This window comes from Asparagus officinalis, chromosome 4, assembly GCF_001876935.1.
Source record: "Asparagus officinalis chromosome 4, Aspof.V1, whole genome shotgun sequence".
NCBI classification, from domain to species: Eukaryota; Viridiplantae; Streptophyta; class Magnoliopsida; order Asparagales; family Asparagaceae; genus Asparagus; species Asparagus officinalis.
The window spans coordinates 35,081,050-35,100,714 of NC_033797.1; the positions used below are offsets into that span (position 1 = coordinate 35,081,050).

Genomic DNA, 19,665 nt, shown 5'->3' on the forward strand with positions numbered 1-19,665 from the left:
AACCTCCTCATGCTCAAGCTCATCATCTACCTGATTTTCCACTGGAACATGACTAGAGCCTGGTTGGTCTTTAAAGTCTATCTCAATAACATGAGACTTTGAAATCCCAACAGTCCCAACACCATCATCCTTGGGCGCCTTAGCAATCATAGATTTCTCATCAAAGGTAACATCACTGCTGATCATGAACTTCAAATCTTCTATATACCAAAGACGGTAGCCTTTTACACCCTTTGCATATCCTAAGAATGTAGCCTTCTTAGCCCTCGCGTCAAGATTTTCCTCATTAACGTGATAATAGGCGGTACACCTGAAAATTTAGAGCCTCTCATAATCTGCATGCTCCATTGATCATACCCTATAGGGTGTATTACCATCCAATGTAGAATGTGGAGAATGGTTCACAATATAACAAGCTGTAGCCAACGCTTCTGCTCACCATTCCTTGCCCAATCCAGCATAAGATCACATACTCATTGCTTTCTCCCGTAATGTTTGGTTCAGTCTCTCCGCAAGCCCATTTTATTGTGGTGTTACCTGACTGTCCAGTGTCGAACAATGCCTTCATGATCACAGAACTCCTTGAAGGCACTGTTTGGTGGAAAATTTGTAATAAGAAAATGAAAGAACTGTGTTTGATTTTATTCTCTCTATCTGCTTAGAAAAAGAATGTTTACAACTCTCTCAATCTCAATTATAATTTGGATTTTCTGATTACAAAAGAAAAGAGAATTGATCTGAATTCTTCCCTTTGTTTAAGTCTGGGTTCTTCACGGTGGCGATGGAGTGTCTCCCTCGAATGCTCACGTCGAGTTTGCTCTCTGTTGACGATCCAAACATCTTAATTCACTGAAATAATATCTTCTCCTCATGATTCGACGTTGTGGAGAACTTTCAAAGCAAGTTTGAAACTCTGAACGAGTTGATAACTCAGAGCGAGTTTAAACTCTTGAAAAAGAGTTAATTTGAACCGAAAAATCAGTTAATAAGCCAAGGGAATACTCCAAGAACTTTGTTGCTGCAGGAAGCTCGAAGATGATCTGTTGCTGAGGAGATGATCCGAAGAAGCCGATCTCTAGATCTCCAAGATACTCCAAGATCCAAAGATCCGAACTCAGTTGAGTTTACTCCTATTTATAGAGGATTAAGGGGTATAATCACCCCCTTAATTCGCTCCTAAGTGGGGCTGAATGGGGTGTAATCGCCCCCTTAAACAGCTCCCCAAATCATGGGAAAAATGGTTTTGAAACCGTTTAGTTCATGCTTTGAATGAGTCAAACGCTGAAAAATAGCGTTCAGGACCCGAACTCTGCGTTTTAGATTTAAAACGCAGAGTTGAGCCTATTTTGGTGGCTGAACGCATAGGTCGCGCTGCGTTATAAATCTAAAATGCAGAGTTAGGACGCAGAGATGATATGAGATGAGTTGTCACCATATTATTGGATGATGTGAGTGATTTTTTAAGAAACAAAATTTATGACTTGTTTTGAGGTTGTTTGGTTGGCTATTAAAATAAGGGAAATTAATTATAAAATATCTATTTTCTATAATAGGTTCTTTTCTTGTGTTTGGTTCATTCTTAAAACTAAGAAATTAAAAAGAGATGAGATGAGATGAGTTATCATTATATTATTGGATGATGTGACTCATATTTAGGGAAACCCATTTCATGATTTTTTTTTGAGAAAATAGATGGAAATTAAATTTTAATGAGATGAGATGAGTTGTCACCATATTAATGGATGATGTGACTCATTTTCTGAGATGAGATGAGATGGATGATGCGATTCATTTCTTGTGTTTGGTTCATTCTTAAAAGTAAGAAAGGAGATGAGATGAGATGAATTGCCACAATATTATTAGATGACGTGGGTAATTTTTAAGGATGAAAATTCAATGGCCACAAGTTTCTAAAGTAGACTTAAAAAATTATAAGATGTCGCTCTATGAGTTCAATCTTTGATCATATATCTATGAAAAGACTCTTAGATCGCAAGAACTAGCTAGTCAGACTATAAAATTATAATAGTCAGATTATAAAATTATAATAACCCTCCATCTTTATCCCAACTCTTAAATTTTTGGTGTGGTGAGAGACTTGGACTTGATTATTGCTGACGATAGTTATGGAGCCATAAATATGGTGAGGTTCATCTGGTCTGACTAGCGGAGAGCTATATTAATTAATCTTGTCTGATTATGTGCAGCAATTCATTGAATGCCGTCAATCACGGCCATCTCGTGTTCCCGCCTGCCAAAACTTGACCGCGTTAAATTTGCAACGCTATACTGCATATCTAGCTAGCATCTTAATTACTATGAATTTCTGGTCTCATTAATTGAACCCGCCCCCTTGCTTCTTTATAAACCCTAAAAAAGAGAATATGTACAACTCAAGTTAACAAAATCACCTACATTAACCCAATAATGGCCTCAACTTACCAGGAGAGAATATGTACAACTCAAGTTAACAAAATCACCTACATTAACCCAATAATGGCCTCAACTTACCAGGACGATCAACAGTACGATGCATCCGCAGATGAGGAGATGGCAGCGTTCCTCTCTGCGGTGTATATAGCCGGAGCCTACGCTGTCCCGATGACTCTAAAGGCAGTCATCGAGCTTGGCGTGCTCGATATCATAGCCAATGCTGGTCCTGGTCGGCAGCTGTCTGTCGCAGAGATCGTGTCGAACATTTGCACGAATAACGCACAGGCCGCGACGGTACTCGACAGGATGCTGCGGTATTTGGCCAGCAGCTCGATCCTGACTTGTTCGGGGACCGAGGGTGCTGGCCGTGTCGAGAGGCGGTATGGCCTTTCACCGGTGGGCAAGCTTTTTGTTGGTGGCAAGGATGGGGGAGCATCTCTTGCTCCGTTGATCATCATGAACATGCACAAGGCTCGTCAAGATAGCTGGTAGCCTCTTTTGCTTATGTCCCTCCTCGAACTGATAAGGGATATCTTTAAATTTTTTGCATTATTTACGTTATGGTACCTATGGTCTGCTGCACTTACACTTATGACTTTGAGGTATGTGTACCTATACGGATAATTCTAAATTTACTGACTGAGATTACATTGATGATCCAAGAATTAATCTTATGATTAATTGCTCTGGTTCAACCCAAAACCTTGAGCAAACTTTAGGCAAAGGCCTTTGGGCCGAAGGCCTCGATGCCTTGTTCAAGGCCAAAGCGTGTATACTATAGGCCCAAACAACCCTTCCCCCCGGGCCTCCCTCCCCACAACCCCCACCATAAAAAAAAAAGAAAACGAAAAAGAAAAAAAAATCATCAACCCCCAACCCAAAAAAAAAGGACGAAAGAAAGAAAGAAAGGATTCATCCTGGCTACATATACCACAGGGCACTTGAATGTAAATAATCAAAGAAAACTTTTATTTGTTTGGGTTATTCATGTATCAGTCCTCAAATTAATCTTCAATAATTCAATATTAATCCCTCAAATCTCAGAAATTGCTCATTATTCCCTCAGTTCCTAAGAGGTCTTGCAATTTGGACCTTCAATGACTAAAATACCCTTCAATTATGATTTCCCGCCCAAAAATGTCCTTCGGTTATGATTTCCTGCCCAAAAGCCATCTTATTAAAAAAAAGGTTATTTACACTTTGGTACAATCAAGTTTATACCTTTTTTAACTTTAGTACCCCAAGTTTTTTCAACACTTTGATATCCTAAAGTTTACATCTTTTTTTACTTTAAAATATTGACGTTCTTTTTTCTAACATTTGTTACGATAAATTTTATACGTTTTAACTTAATACCTTTACGGTTTTATTTTGACACTTTGATACTCGAAACTTTGAGGTAACAAAGTTTAAAATATGGAAATGTTAGGGTATGAAAGTTTAAAACGTGTAAATTTGAGTGTCAAAGTGTAAGAAAAGAACTATAGAGGTATCAAAGCTAAAAAAAGGTGTAAACTTTGGGGTATCAAAGTATCAAAAAGACTTTGTTATATCAAATTTGAAAATGTGTAAATTTTAGAGTGCCCAATTACAAATAACCCTTCAAAAAAAACCATTAACCGAGGGTATCTTGATTATTGAGGAACCAAATTGCAAGACCTCTTAGGATTTGAAGGACTAATTAGTAATTTCCTAGATTTGAAGGACTAATGTAGAATAATTGATAAGGTTTGAGGGACCTAGCTCTTTGTTTATAGATAACCCTCATAAATTAAATCGGTTACATGCAAGGAAATAACTATAGATGACATGAATCCTCTCCTTAATTAAAAAAGTGATAGCAAAACCACTACTTTTTAATAACGGAGAGGATCAAAATCAAAATTAATTATGTGAAGAGAAAACCTGTGTTAGCTAAGCCGCATCACATAGTTTGGGGTTGTTTTCTCCTACAAACCACTTTGAAAATAGGTAGTTACACTATAAGAAATTACGTCTTTAACGAAGGGATTTCCCTTCGTTAAAGAGCTGAAAACCTTCGTTATTGTACGCTAATGACAGGAAAAAAAAATCCCTTCGTCACCCGTCGTTGAAGTCTTCTTCGCTAAAGGGTCACGAATGTTATAATATCCGTCGTTATAGAGTCTATAACGACAAAACATATTACCGTCGTACATATCTGTGACGGTAATTATCACCGTCGTTACTATCAGTGACGAGGATTTTTCCCGTCATTCATATCTGCGACGGTAATTATCACCGTTGTTACCATCAGTGACGGAATTTTTTTTCCCCGTCATTAATTACTGTAAAATGACGGTTTGTCCTTCCCGTCGTTATGTAACAATGGGTGAGATCCCCACCGTTGAAGACCTATTAATGACGGTTGGATACCGTCGTAGAAGTCCTCAAGGTGGGTAATTAGTAACCCATTAACGATGGTGTTTTCCCTTCGTTGATGTACTAAATAAGATTTATAAAATAGTCATTGTAGACTATAAATTTCTAATATACATTAATGATAATTTTTTCATTTATAGGCAATTATCATAGAAAACCTTCATATTATTCTCAACATGACACTGAGATTCACAACACAAATATATTAAAAATACCCAATAATTAATAAAAGGGAAAATAAAAACTCCATTCATTAATAACATCAATAAATAAATTTCCACAGTATTCAAATATTCAATACTAATAACAAGAGTTAATATCCCAATTGTTCCAAAGAAAAATACGTGAAACTATCAAAAGCAAATTAAAGTAAAAGTTACAGAAAGACACATCTTTTCATCTCTAATCAATGTCAAAAAGAAGACTCGAGCTACCCCCTCTCCTAGTCTTGCATGGATAGCCTGAAAATTTAAAAAGTTCACATAATTAAGAAATATCAATTAAGTAAATATTATCTTATTAAATAAAAATTATATTTTCTCTAATGCAAGTAGTCAATCATAAAAGTATATAAGAGATTTTACAAAAAATAATTACCTAATTCTGCACATGTTCTCGAGTTTCAGGAGTCAATGAAGTATTAGATTGTTGCCTAAAAAAAGGTTCCTGCATAGCTTTAACTTGTAACTTTAAGTCAGACATCCTTTGTTGTTGTTGATGTTGTTACTCCTGCTCATCTAAATATTGTTGAAGCATCTGGTTCTTTCTCTTTCCTTCTATAACTAGTGCTTTCAGATCAGATCGACTAGAGAGCGGTCCTCTCAAATCTTTCAAAGTAGTCATGCCCCCAAATACAGTGATGCGGTCATGAGATTGCTTCCCCCAAATTTTCTTAATTATCTCAATGTCTGAAAGTGAAGGGTTTGCTTGTTTGTCTTGAACGATTTCATCCTATAAAAATTGAATTCATATGTTAGTTCATATGTTTGACTTGAACGATTTCATCTCTAATCATTATAAAAAAAACGACTCGAGCTAACTCCTCTCCTAATCTTGGATAGCCTAAAAAAATAAAAAATCACATAATTAAGAAATATCAATTAAACAAATATTATCTTATTAGGTAAAAATCGTATTTTCTTTAGTGCAAGTAGTCAATCATAAAAGTATATAAGATCGAGATTTCACAAAAATAATTACCTAATTTATGTATAAATTGAAAATGAAAGGTGATCTCTAAGGAGAAAACCCTTGCTTTTTGGGTAGTGATAACTACACTACTTCTACACTAGAAGAGAGGAAAATGTAGGGTCCAATCTTTTTAACTTTTTTTAAAAAAATTGATGACTCATCAAGGGTATTTTCTTCTCTTGTAGCGTGAGAGTAGTGTAGGAAAATTGTATTATACATAGTTATCGTTATTCTTGTTTTTGTTTTCAGGGCCCGTTAATTGCACATAGACACCCTCTTTATTTAATCAAAACTGAGTAAGATCTGACATATCCAGCATGATCCTCTTAACTAGGCAAGAACTAAAGCATGCTGTTCTTGATGGAGTGGTCCCCTTCGAGAAGGTCCACGGAATGAAGTATTTTGAGTGCATGAGAAGTGATCCTAAATTGAGTAGAATTTTCAAAGTAGAATCTTTCATGACCTTCAAAGTAGCATCCTCTAAGATCATCTGATAACCTGCTGCCTCCAAAGTACCAAGAGAAATGATGTTATTCGTCAACTGTGGCACGAACCTCACTTCTTTTAACTCCCTAGTCACCACGTCATGCATCCTGATCTGGATTGTACCAATTCTACCAATAGGACATACATAATCATTATCCATAAGCACAACATCCCCTCTTTCTAGCTCCTCAAAGCTGGAGAACCAATCCCTTCTAAGGCAAATGTGAAATGTAGCTCCTGAATCCAACATTCACTCCGTAGAGGTGGCATAGAAAACTGACGGTAGTACAGGGCATGCATAGCCTAAAGAATCCAAATCTGAATGGTCACTAACATCTTTAGCAACATTCACCTCTGAAGTCTGTATAACTTTCCCTTTGTTCTTCCCGACTTTGTCCTTCAACTTTAGGCACTCGTTCTTCCAATGTCCCTCTTCTTTACAAAAGGCACATTGATTTCTACCAACACTCTTATGGCCACATCTATTCTTTGACTTTGAGTGGTTGGACTGGCGACTATTTGGACTATGGCCTCAAACTGCTAATGCATCTCCCGATGCCTTTTCGGAGGGTTCACCATCACTCTTCCTCAACTCACCAACGCTGAGGTCACCTCCTTGTAACTAACAGTAGTTCTTTCATTAGTGAGAACGAACGTACCATAATCATCCTCTGGCAACGAACATAAAAGTAGCATCACCTTGTCTTTATCATCAACCATGATGTCTACATTGGTCATAGTTGAAAGTAACTTCGTGAAGTTATTTACATGCTCCCTAATAGAAACTCCCCTCCTCATCTTGAACTGGTAAAACCCCTTCTTCAAGTAAAGCCGATTTTCAATACTCTTCGTAAGATACTTTTCATTGAGTGTTTCCCACAATCTCTTCACCGATGTCTCGTTCATCACATCATAAATAAGATCCGACGTCATACATGACAGAATAACTCCACAAGCCCTATTGTTCATCTTCTTCCAAACCTTGTCCTCTATGTCTTCAGGTTTCTCTTATAACTCAAGAGTCTCCTCCAAATTCTGTGCATCCAACGCATCCATTACCTGGCACATTCATAAACTGAAATTGATCTTGCCATCGAACTTCGGAACATCAATCTTTGTATTATTAATGCTTAGACTCTGTATCGCCTTTGTAAGAGACGGCCCCGATGTGTTTGCTTCTCACATGTTGTATATCTAACTCTCCAAGTAAGAATCCTTCAGCGAATCCTTCGAACAAGTCTCAAGCCAAACCCGAAGCTCTGATACCACTTGTTATGCGCAGCGAAACTCGAAACCCAAATAGTGCAGAGCAAGAGCGAGATAGATCACAACCAATAAGTAAAACATAATCACCATAGCAAGACAACAAATTTTATGTGGTTCGGTAAGTTTCCTACGTTCACGGGGCAAGGTGGGGGGAGTTTTTACTATTAGAGATAAAGAGAATACAAATAGGGTTTACAATCTCACCAAAAACCCTCAAACAAAGCTCTCAAAATCTCTCACAAATTCTCCCTCAAAGGATGCATAATTCTCTCTCAAAAGCTGCTCAAAGTCGTCCTTCAATTAACCCTAGAAACAACAAAGTTTCTATTTATATGAACGACAAACCCAAATCAATCAGGAAACTGAAACTGGACCAAAATTAAGATCGGTCAACCGGAATTTAGCCTCGGTCGACCGTCCAAAACGCTAAAATCTCACAAAATCAATTACAGGGTTTCGGTCGACCGAACTTAGTCTACTGGTCGACCAGACATGGTTCTCGGTCGACTGACATAACTTCTCGGTCCACCGATCGAAAAATCAGAAAATCATCCTGTAGTGTGCATGTTTTCGATCGACCGGACCTAGGCTTCGGTCGACCGGACTGCACCAAAAATATTTTTTGCTTCGTTTTTTCTGAACTTTTTCGCCGTTTTCGCCATTTCTACACACACCAGACTTGCAAAGGTTTACATGTCTTTAAAACCAAAGCATGAAATCTAAATTGTATAGCTACATAAAATAAAATATAGCTATTAGATTTGAGATGCAAGCCTGGGGGGAATTGAATAGGATTGTTATTGTTTTTAGCCAAAAACATGGAATATGCAGTTGAATATATAAAATAAAAGTGATAAACGATGTAAAGCAATATAATAAAATATCAAAAGCAATTAACCAGGTACACACGAGATTTTATAGTGGCTTGGATAACAATCCTACCTTCATATTCCTTCTCACAAAAGAGCTCTCTCACCATGAAAAGAGTTTACCTAAATCACGAACCCGATCCAACGGGCTTACAAGATTGCACCCTGAAATTTACCCAAAACCAGTCGTCTAACTTAACTTCCACAATGAGTAACACATAGCATTAACTAATATCAACCCTCAATTTAACTGGATTGTGTTAGACACACATAGCATTAACTAATATCAACCCTCAATTTAACTGGATTGTGTTAGACCCTAGAGGGGAGGGGGGGGGGGGGGGGGGGGGGGGGTTGATTAGGGTCTTATGCTAATCTAATCCGATTTTATGCCAATTAAAACTAACTCAAATATTATTCTAGCAAGATAGATATACAATATGATATGAGCAAGAATATGCAATATGATCAAAGAGGTATATGATGAAATATATGCAAGGATATATAAACTAATGTAAGGGTGAAATAAACATAAACTAGATAGTGGGTTAAATAAACAAAGAGCAATACACAATGGCGATATAAGATATAAACATGAAAATAAGTGCGCTAATGCAATCTCAAACAAATGATATGTTCACGGAGTTCGGTCCCCACGACCTACGTCTCCGCTCCTCACCTCGAGGAGATCTCCACTATCACAACCGGATTTTCTACGCTTACCCGAATAACGTTTACACCTCACAATATCGGTTTTCAATGCTCACCGATCAACGTTCACACATCACACTCTCACTCAGTTTTCTAGCTCACCGAAAACTTTACAACAACACACTCGGTTTTCTAGCTCACCGAAAACATTATAATCTCACAATATAACAAATGATTTGTTCTCTATAATAGATGAGAACTCAATGTAGGCTCACACTTAATATTACAACTCTCACCATCCTAAATATATTATGTATAAAAATACAATAAGCTCAAGTGGGTGTGTGTGTAAACAATGAGTGAAATCAAATCAATAAAACTCAATTAAAATCTAGCTTATGGGAATTTATGAATAAAATAATAAATAGCTAGAAATAGAGTTTAGGAAAACTTCTCTATAGATCAAGAGGGTAGAAGAGTTGGATGCTCAAACAATGTAGATGATCTCCTCCACTTGTGAAACGGTCTTCACAAACCAAACTCTTTTAAAACACACAAAACAAACTTTAAAACCATTGTTAAACTTGTTTAAAACATTCTCATTGGGTTCTTTGAAGAATGAGAGCAAGGGGGTATATATAGCCTCCTAAAATCTCAGCCAAAACCCCCAAAGGAAAAGACCAAAAAGCCCAAGAATCAAAAATCTGATTCTGTACCAAAAATAGTCGTTGGGCGATCGGCGGTCGATGGTGAAAAACAAAAAGGCCAGGGTTTGGCTCTGGACAACAGACGATCGACCGTGACGGTCGACTGCGAAACTCTCTAGACTGCATCCGATCGACCGCCACGATCGACCGCGAGCCACAAAAACACAATCTGAGTCTCTGGACTCAAGGCGGTCGACCATGGCAGTCGACCGCAAACTGATATATGAGAAAAACTGTTTTAGAAGCAGTTTGATGATTTTGAAACCTTGTTTAAAAATATCAAATAAATTTCAAAAAATATAAAACTTTGAAAAATGATTATAGGCATGATAATAAATATGTTACAACAACTAGTTTTCAAAAAGGACCTACCAAATGAAAAATATCATCATTTTGCAAAATAGTCCAACACATGAAAATGTAAGCATATGAATTTTGACATTTTGGCTAAACCATGTTTTAAAACAATACAAAATAATTTTATAGACTTGAAGAAAGATGTAAACCATTGTTATGAAGTCTATAAACAATGAATATAGTATTTTATCAAAATACACATATAATGCACTAAAACATGATTTCATTGAACTAAATAAAATTGATATTGATGAAATCATATAAATGCATATAAGTATGAAACAAAAATATGTTTTCCAATTATATTCAATTGTTTCATATTAAAATTTGAAAACTATCAAACCAAAATATATATGTATATATATAACTATATATATATACAAAACCAAAACGTGTATGTGTGTATATGATTGAGCTTAAAGTACTAACACACATAATATAATACCTAAACTAAATGTTACCCAAGCAATCTTGATCTTCATTAAGCTTGACTTGGTGCACTTTGCGGATAAAGCTTAAACTTGGATCTTCAACTTAAATTGCAAGGTTTCACTCCACTATTCGGCCAACCTCCATTAGATATGATCGTAAAGCTTGATTCCATCCATCCTCCGACTCCTTGTTTGCCTAGAATAAATACGAAAATACAAACACTAGATAAATAACATTAGATATAAATTATTTGCTAAACATCATCAAAACAAGAAGGCCACCTTCTTGTTTTGATGATGTTTAGCAAACAATTTACATCTAATGTTATTTGTCTAGTGTTTGTGTTTTCGCATTTATTCTAGGCAAACAATGTGTTGGAGGTTGGATGGATTACGCCATAACGATCATATCAAATGAAGGTTGGCGAATATAGTTGTTGAAGCCTATGTAATTCAAATTGAAGATCCAAGTTCTAGGTTCATCCGCAAATGTACCAAGATAGAGCTTCGTTGAAGATTACAAGCTTGGATAAATTTAGTTTTAGGTTTTATATTATGTGTGTTAGTACTTTAAGCTCAATCATATACACACATACACGTTTTGGCTTTGTATATATATTATTATATATATACATATATGTTTTGGTTAAATAGTTTTCAAGTTTTAATATGAAACAATTGAATATAATTACAAAACATATTTTTGTTTCATACTTACATGCACATATATGATTTCATCAATATTAATTTTATTTAGTTCAATGAAATCATATTTTCTTTTCAAATGTTTGCAAAATATGCAATTTTATGAAAATATTGTTTTCTTGGTTTATGGACTTAATAACAATCATATATATCTTTCATTAAGTCTATATAATTATTTTGTAATATTTCAAAACATGGTTAAGCTAAAATGTCAAAACTCATATGTTTACATTTTCATGTTTTGGACTATTTTGCAAAATAATGATATTTTTTATTTGGGAAGTCTTTTTTTGAAAATCGGTTTTTGTAACATGTTTATTATCATGTCTACAATTATTTCCTAAAGTTTTATATTTTTAGAATTTATTTGATATTTTTAAACAGGGTTTTAAAATCAGAAATCAACTTTCAAAATTTGATTTTAATTGGCATAAAATCGGATTAGATTAGCATAAGACCCTAATCACCCATCTTCTAACGATAGACGATGTAAAGCAATATAATAAAATATCAAAAGCAATTAACCAGGTACACACGAGATTTTATAGTGGTTTGGATAACAATCCTACCTTCATATTCCTTCTCACAAAAGAGCTCTCTCACCATGCAAAGAGTTTACCTAAATCACGAACCCGATCCATCGGGCTTACAAGATTGCACCATGAAATTTACCCAAAACCAGTCGTCTAACTTAACTCCCACAATGAGTAACACATAGCATTAACTAATATCAACCCTCAATTTAACCGGATTGAGTATGCCGTCAAAGAAGTTCAAAGCAATACTCAACACAAACAATTAAGCTCAGAATAAAAGAAAGATCTCACAGCCCTTTTGTTAAAACAAATCGTCCCTCGAAATATATAAACAACTGGATGAAGAATAGTAAAGAAGATCAATCTAGGGGCACCTCTCCTTGCTAAAATGATCCAGAGATATTGTGCACAATGAGTGAGAGTTTGATGAGGCTCTGGGGTCAAAATCTTCAAATTAGTCTCTCACAAATCAAATCCTAGAATCCCTCCTTTTTTCTCTATCTTTCAATAATATGACCTCCCTAATATGTCAGGAAAGAGAGATCATAAATGGTAGATGTTAGAGATATTATAAATGACGAACGACTGTGATTGAATCTAAAAATCTACAATCAGCGGGAGACCATCAATGGTTGAGAAGTCTATCGATGATATGAATGTCTCTGGAGTAAAAATCATCAATGATGCATGTTGACTATCAATGATACTTACTCATCATCGATGGTCAAATCCTACCATCAATAGTAGAAGTGCTGAAATCAGTTTTTAAGCTAATTTTTGAATCATTTTGCATCGTACATTTCTGATACATGTATTTACATGTACTATAACATCTCAAATAAATATTACTATCAAATTATAGTTTGTTATTACCCAAATAAGAGAATATTGTACGGACTACGTCTTAACAATATCTACATATATATAGTTTAATATAATAACATATTGTGGGGTCTATTGGTACAACCGTACATAATTGGTACGAGGAGCCATATGGTGTCTAGTATAGTGTCCAAAGATAGCACCACTGTATTGCTTGCTTTATAAATAACTTTAATTAAACTTGCGTATAGTACGCGGGACACCACTAAAAATAGGATAGGACACCACTAGAGTGTAATTGCAAAATGCTATTTGGCTCGCCAACTCGCAAGAGAGGGGGTAGGGGGTGGGACCCACTGCTACCCCCTCTCTTGCGAGTTGGCGAGCCAAATAGCAATTCTCAGTTTAAAATAGGTATGGCTTACTTTAATAAATTAATAAATTATATAAGGACACAACTGTGATAAAATCTTGACTCGGTAACGTAATATTAGAGTGTATAGGTACATATATGCCCTAACATACTTTTAATTCTATGTTTTGGGCTTCAAGATAATCAACTTTTGTATTTTGGGTTTAGTCGAACATAAAGAACTGGGTGAAGTTTTCGGTGGGAGAAAAAGTTCGGGTTTATTAGCAAAAATCCCTTTTTTCTAATAGAATGGAACCCGTCTTCCTTCTATATAGAGTGGTGTTAGGGGCACACCACCCACCACAACCCCAACCACACTCCCCCCTCTCATTGCTACAGTAAACCGGGCCTCACATGGGATTTTAAAATTTTTAAAATCCAATGTGGGGCCCGGTTTACTGTAGCAATGAGAGGGGGGAGTGTGGTTGGGGTTGTGGTGGGTGGTGTGCCTCTAACATTATTTTTCTATATAAACCCCAAGAAAGCCAGGTAATATGTACAAGTCAAGTAATATCTAAATTACACAAATATGGGCTCCAATTACGTAGACGAAGATGAGGAGATGGCAGCGTTCCTCTCTGCGGTGTATATAGCCGGAGCCTACGCTGTCCCGATGACTCTAAAGGCAGTCATCGAGCTTGGCGTGCTCGATATCATAGCCAATGCTGGTCCTGGTCGGCAGCTGTCTGTCGCAGAGATCGTGTCGAACATTTGCACGAATAACGCACAGGCCGCGACGGTACTCGACAGGATGCTGCGGTATTTGGCCAGCAGCTCGATCCTGACTTGTTCGGGGACCGAGGGTGCTGGCCGTGTCGAGAGGCGGTATGGGCTTTCACCGGTGGGCAAGCTTTTTGCTGGTGGCAAGGATGGGGGAGCATCTCTTGCTCCGTTGATCATCATGAACCAGCATAAGGCTCGTCAAGCTAGCTGGTAAAGCCTTTTTTTCACTCTGTTATTCTAGAATGTTATACATATCAGCTTTCACACATTGGTATATCCAAAAAGGAAAAAAGCACTGCTTCAGATTCTCCTATATTGATTCAATTACTGGGTCCCATATTAGAGGATATTTTTTTGTATGCTTTCAAAGGTAAGGAACTATTTATGAGACCTGAGTCATAGATATATCTTGACTAGAATCTCAAGAAAAAGACAAGTGCACCTTGTTTCATGATAGATCCCATGAATTTGTCTCCAAAAGGAACTACTCCATATGTAAACAATACTATTCATGAGGTCCATCAAATGAAGATATAAGTGTACAAAACCAAGTTGAAGAATCTCTCTATAACAAGGAATGTAGAGGTTCTCTGCTCGAAAAGTAGCAGAGATTAATACTTCTATTTTTAGTTAAGAGATCAACATAGTTTTTGTCTATGATTCATCCTACAAATGACACCCAAAGTCCAATTACATCAATTCTTAGTGTCTAATCCAATTTTTTCAAGGCATAAGATAAGATCACATAGGATTTCTACTATTATCTTAAAAATAACTTGTCTTAAAAACTACTATCTTAAAAACTAAGAATTGATGGTAGAAATCTTATCTGATTTTGTCTTATCCCTTATAATTGGAGTGAACGGTAAGGATGAGGGTAATTGGACCTTCTGAAGTTACCATCTAATTAGAGAGTATCTCATTCCCTATCATTATCATAAACATTAATTAATTAATCAATGATAGAATTAAAGATATTGTCCTCTCAACAACTTTCTGGTAGTAGAGAGGACCCAAACCCTTTAGTAAAAGAGCAAAAAAAAAAAAAAAACTTTAAGGTAAGACCTTGTTGATGCAAGGAAAATCCTAATATATTGGGTTCGCAATATTGGACTCGATGTTGAGGCCCCCGAGATCTTCCTTGATGTTTGATAATGATCTTCTACTAATAGTGCTTGAGATCCACAGACAAAGCAATAAATTGACAATGGTTGACTATCTAACAACGCCCCTCCAATGCCTAAGTAGGACTCTTCATGATGAAAATCAAAGCAATAAGCTTGTAGGTTAGAGTTTAGAGAGGAGGGTTTTATAGACCAAAGGTCGGTGGTACCAAGTCAAGATTGAGATAAGTCTTCTCTTTACTTGTTGGTAGAGTTATGCATTTAATTTCCTAGGCAAATCAGCTAGTATACATGTCATCATCGCTAGACATGCAAACCGTCATAAAACCACGCTGGGTTGAGATGACGCATGTTAATCAGATTGAGATGAGCCTAGTAGCCATGAACCTCTTTCTCCGTATTTGAACTTAACGTCAATGCATGCTTTGGGTCATAACTGAGCTATATATAAGTTGAGTGTGAATGTCCCACGCTTTACCCAAGTGAAGTGGGTTATCTCGTTGACTTAGTCAGCTTGTTATCGTGAGATTGATCTAGGTAGTCCAATTGTGAAATCCAGGTTATATGCATAACAGACCTCTAGCCAGTGTAATTCACAATATCTACAAACACTCAACATTAATGCTTTGAAATCTTGACATATCTGCGGCCAAATATTGAGTAACTACTGATATATTCGATCGAATCCTCTTTTAGGCAAGAAATGAAATATGCAGTTCTTGATGGAGTGATTCCCTTCAAGAAGATCAATGGAATGCATGAATTTGAGTACATGAAAAGTGATCATGAATTAAGTAAGGTCTTCAATAACGGCATGTCGTGTGCCTCCGCTTTCATCCTGAAAATTGTAGTGGATAGCTACCCGGGCTTCAAAGGCATTCAAAAGCTCGTAGATGTTGGCGGCGGTACTGGAGCCTCTCTTCAAACGATCATCTCCAAGTTTCCTCAAATGAACGGAATTAACTTTGATCTGCCTCATGTTATCTCTGATGCGCCATCTATCAAAGGTAAGGATTACCATGAACCATACATATAAGTAACTAATTAAGCACGAGCACCACATACATGTTGCATTTATCGGATCACTATATATGGCGCAGGAGTGGAACATGTTGCCGGAGATATGTTTGATAGCATTCCAAGTGGGGACGCAATCTTTATGAAGGTATATTAGCACGTGTTTTTCTTAATACCCGCATTAGTTTGTCTTCAAATTAAAGTTGTTAATTCTATGTAAATTACTAAACCTTTTTCTCTTAATCTATACGTATGCGTTTTCATAAGTATTTTGTACTAGGAAGATTTGCCCAAAAAATTTCTTCCACCAATCTGTGTCATATTTTTACAGAAAATAAATGAGTATCATCTACATGTATAATAGCAGATGATTGCAACCAGCATTCATATTGTAACTATCAGCTGCAACGTACGTACCAAAAAAAGAGCCGTGCCCAGTGGCGGATCTACAACCTCTTGAGTGGTGGTTCAAAATGAACCTTAAAAAATTTTCAATTAATCGTAGGGGAAAAATCAAGAAATAAATAGGAATAAAAAGAAATAGAGGAGAAAATAACAAAAAGAAGAAAATACAGTAGTAAATATATAAAAACAATAATTTAACTTATCTTCATAAAAAGATGATGATTAGAAGGCCGGTAAAACTTAGAAAAGAGAGAAAACAAAAGGTTAAGACGCAAAAAAAGTAGAGTGAAAACAAAGAATGAAGAATAAAATTGAGATTCTAAATGCAATAATGAAAGGCCTAAGTATTGAACACAAGACCTCCTGAAGTAACTATTTTTATACCATGCTCATTGCCGCTGGGATAGAAACAACTTTGAGTACATTACTGATATGTATATTATGTATGGACTATTTCTAAAACTGAGGTGGTTCAAGGGAACCACCTTGAACAAGGGTGGCTCCGCCACTGGCCGTGCCCTATATATAATTACAAGAAACTAATTATATGAATTCATGATTTTTGTAGTGGATTCTTCATGACTGGTCTGACAAAGATTGCCTAAAGATACTGAAGAATTGTTTGAAGGCTCTACCAGGCTCAGGTAAGGTGATCGTTGTCGACTTTGTCATCCCTGAGCTCCCGGATGAAGACACCATGACTCAAGCCATGTTCAACACGGACCTTTGCATGTTGAATTTCAATGAGGGAAAAGAGAGGACCAAGGATGAGTTTGAGTCCTTGGCAAAGGAAGCGGGCTTCTCTGAGTTGAAGCTTGTTCCTTCTGCTTTTGGTATTCCAGCGATCGAGCTCTACAAATGAACTGTGTTTTAAAAATATACCGTTATTGTGTGTTTGGGATTTGCTTATTTTGTTTCTTGCACAAGCTGATGTCTGTCTCTACCGTTTTTAAAATAAATAAAAAAGAGAGTAGGTTCTCTATTTCTTGATGGTTCTTGTTGATCGTACGGTGGACTTAAAAACATATAGATAGAGTTATACATATGTAGTACTAATCTAGAATCGCGTCCATACAAATCCTCAGTTACACATTCTTTTATCTTTTATTGTTTTACTGTATAAGATATGTTTTCTTATCATATTAACTAAAATGTGAAGGGATTTGCTTATATTTTTTTCCCGAAATCTAATCTATTTTTAAATAAGTCCTCAAGTCTTAGATATTTTAAATGTGTCTCTGTTGGGGGCAGAGACACGCTCTCACACCGCAGAAGCAATATAACTTGAGAGAAAACCCTGGCTTTTGTTGTCACAAAAGCTCAAGTCAACCTCTATATTCCGGTTTCACTAAGGAAACAAGAACATAAAGTGAAATATCTCAACAAAATAAAATATACACTCTTCCTCTCATCAGTTCTAGGACTGACTTGTCGAGAGAACCTACAAGCAATAGCCAACACCAAGAAAAACAGTAAAGACACGAGATTTACGTATTTCGGCAAACTTGCCTATGTCCACGGGAAAAGGGAGGGGAGATTCCACTATGAAGGAGAATACCAACGACTTGTACAACCCACAAGCTCGTCCCAAAGAAGAAGCTTTGATTTTTACCCAAAAGAAATTGACCTCTCTATTGTAAAATCCATCTAAGCTCTCTTTTTTCTCTCCTCAAGATCTCAGATCTAAAGAAATTGACCTCTCTATTGTAAAATCCATCTAAGCTCTCTTTTTTCTCTCCTCAAGATCTCAGATCTAGATCTCTTTAGCCGCCGCTTAAATCCTCTATTTCTTCTATTAACAGCCGACTAACCCTCTGTTTTTATCTCCCACACAAAACCTTAGAAAAGATCGTTAGGTATTTATACCCAAACACCGATCCAAAAACGGATCTGGAAACAACCCACGCCCGCTTGGGGAACCCACTTGCGTGTGCCCGAGAAACCCACATGGGTGTGGCGGTCGGAAGACACAAATTTGTGTCTCGTTCACACCCACGTGGGTGTGGCCCCCACAAGACCCCCATAAAACATATGCTTCAGCATGAAGGAGTCAAATCGCTTGTACCACTACGGAGAAGATTGCTTCAGTCTATATAATGACTTCCTCAAGCAACATACATGATGCTCCTTATCCTCAACCCTGTAGCCCTCAGGTTGATGCATATAGATCTCTTCCTTATCCTCAACCCTGTAGCCCTCAGGTTGATGCATATAGATCTCTTCATCCAAGTCTCAGTGCAAGAAGGTCGTTTTAATATCAAGTTGTTCCAGCTCAAAATAATTATGAGTAACAATACTCAATAGCACTCGAATAGAAGTGTGTTTCACTATCGGAGAAAATATCTCATTATAATCCATACTCTCTCTTTGTGCAAACTTTTTAGCCACTAGCCTCGCCTTGTATCTTATACCACCGAGCTCTGAATGATCTTCTCTTCTCTTATACACCCACTTATAATTAATAGCTTTTTTTCCTACAGGTAATGGGACCACCTCCCATGTTTGGTTCTTCCGAAGAGATTCTATTTCCTCCTCCATCATAACCAACCAACTCTCACTATCTCTATTCCGAATAGCTTTCTTGAAGGAGACCGGCTCATCATCCTCCACCAAGAGTGCGTATTCCACCAAATTAACCTGTCTATAGTACTTCAGGGGTTGATTAGCCCCCAGCTTCAGTACCTGCTTGTATGCTCTCCTTGGCCTAGTAGACGCCAAACTATTCTTGACCTGCTATTGTTGTAGTGCTTGTGTATTCTCCCGCTGAACCTCCTCCTGCTCAAGCTCATCATCTACCTGATTTTCCACTAGAACATGACTAGAATCTGGTTGGTCTTTAAAGTCTATCTTAATAACCTGAGACTTTGAAGTCCCAACAGTCCCAACACCATCATCCTTGGGTGCCTTAGCAATCATAGATTTCTCATCAAAGGTAACATCACTACTGATCATGAACTTCGAATCTTCTATACACCAAAGATGGTAGCCTTTTACACCCTTTGCATATCCTAAGAATGTAGCCTTCTTAGCCCCCGCGTCAAGATTTTCCTCATTAACGTGATAATAGGTGGTACACCCGAAAATTCAGAGCCTCTCATAATCTGCATGCTCCATTGACCATACCCTATAG

At 36.9% G+C, this 19,665-nt stretch overlaps 1 protein-coding gene across 2 annotated transcripts; it reads left to right on the top strand.

Moving 5' to 3' along the window:
- Positions 2,413 to 17,525, top strand: LOC109837171 (caffeic acid 3-O-methyltransferase-like). 2 transcript variants are annotated; one of them, XM_020405298.1, is made up of 5 exons: positions 2,413 to 2,445; positions 2,515 to 2,921; positions 15,810 to 16,120; positions 16,214 to 16,278; positions 17,104 to 17,509. In XM_020405298.1, exons 1-5 carry the CDS (start codon positions 2,428 to 2,430, stop codon positions 17,395 to 17,397), a joined length of 1,095 nt encoding a protein of 364 aa, XP_020260887.1. In that variant the 5' UTR covers positions 2,413 to 2,427; the 3' UTR covers positions 17,398 to 17,509. The 2 variants fall into 2 exon arrangements, with proteins under 2 accessions (XP_020260887.1, XP_020260886.1); XM_020405297.1 differs by lacking the exon at positions 2,413 to 2,445 and having other exon boundaries at positions 2,454 to 2,921; positions 17,104 to 17,525.

Bases quoted from the DNA above. Each gene is read 5' to 3' on its own strand.
- LOC109837171 (XM_020405298.1), top strand. The intron at 2,922-15,809 runs GTAGCCTCTTTT...ATCCTCTTTTAG, and splicing joins AAGGCTCGTCAAGATAGCTG to GCAAGAAATGAAATATGCAG. The intron at 16,121-16,213 runs GTAAGGATTACC...TATATGGCGCAG, and splicing joins TGATGCGCCATCTATCAAAG to GAGTGGAACATGTTGCCGGA.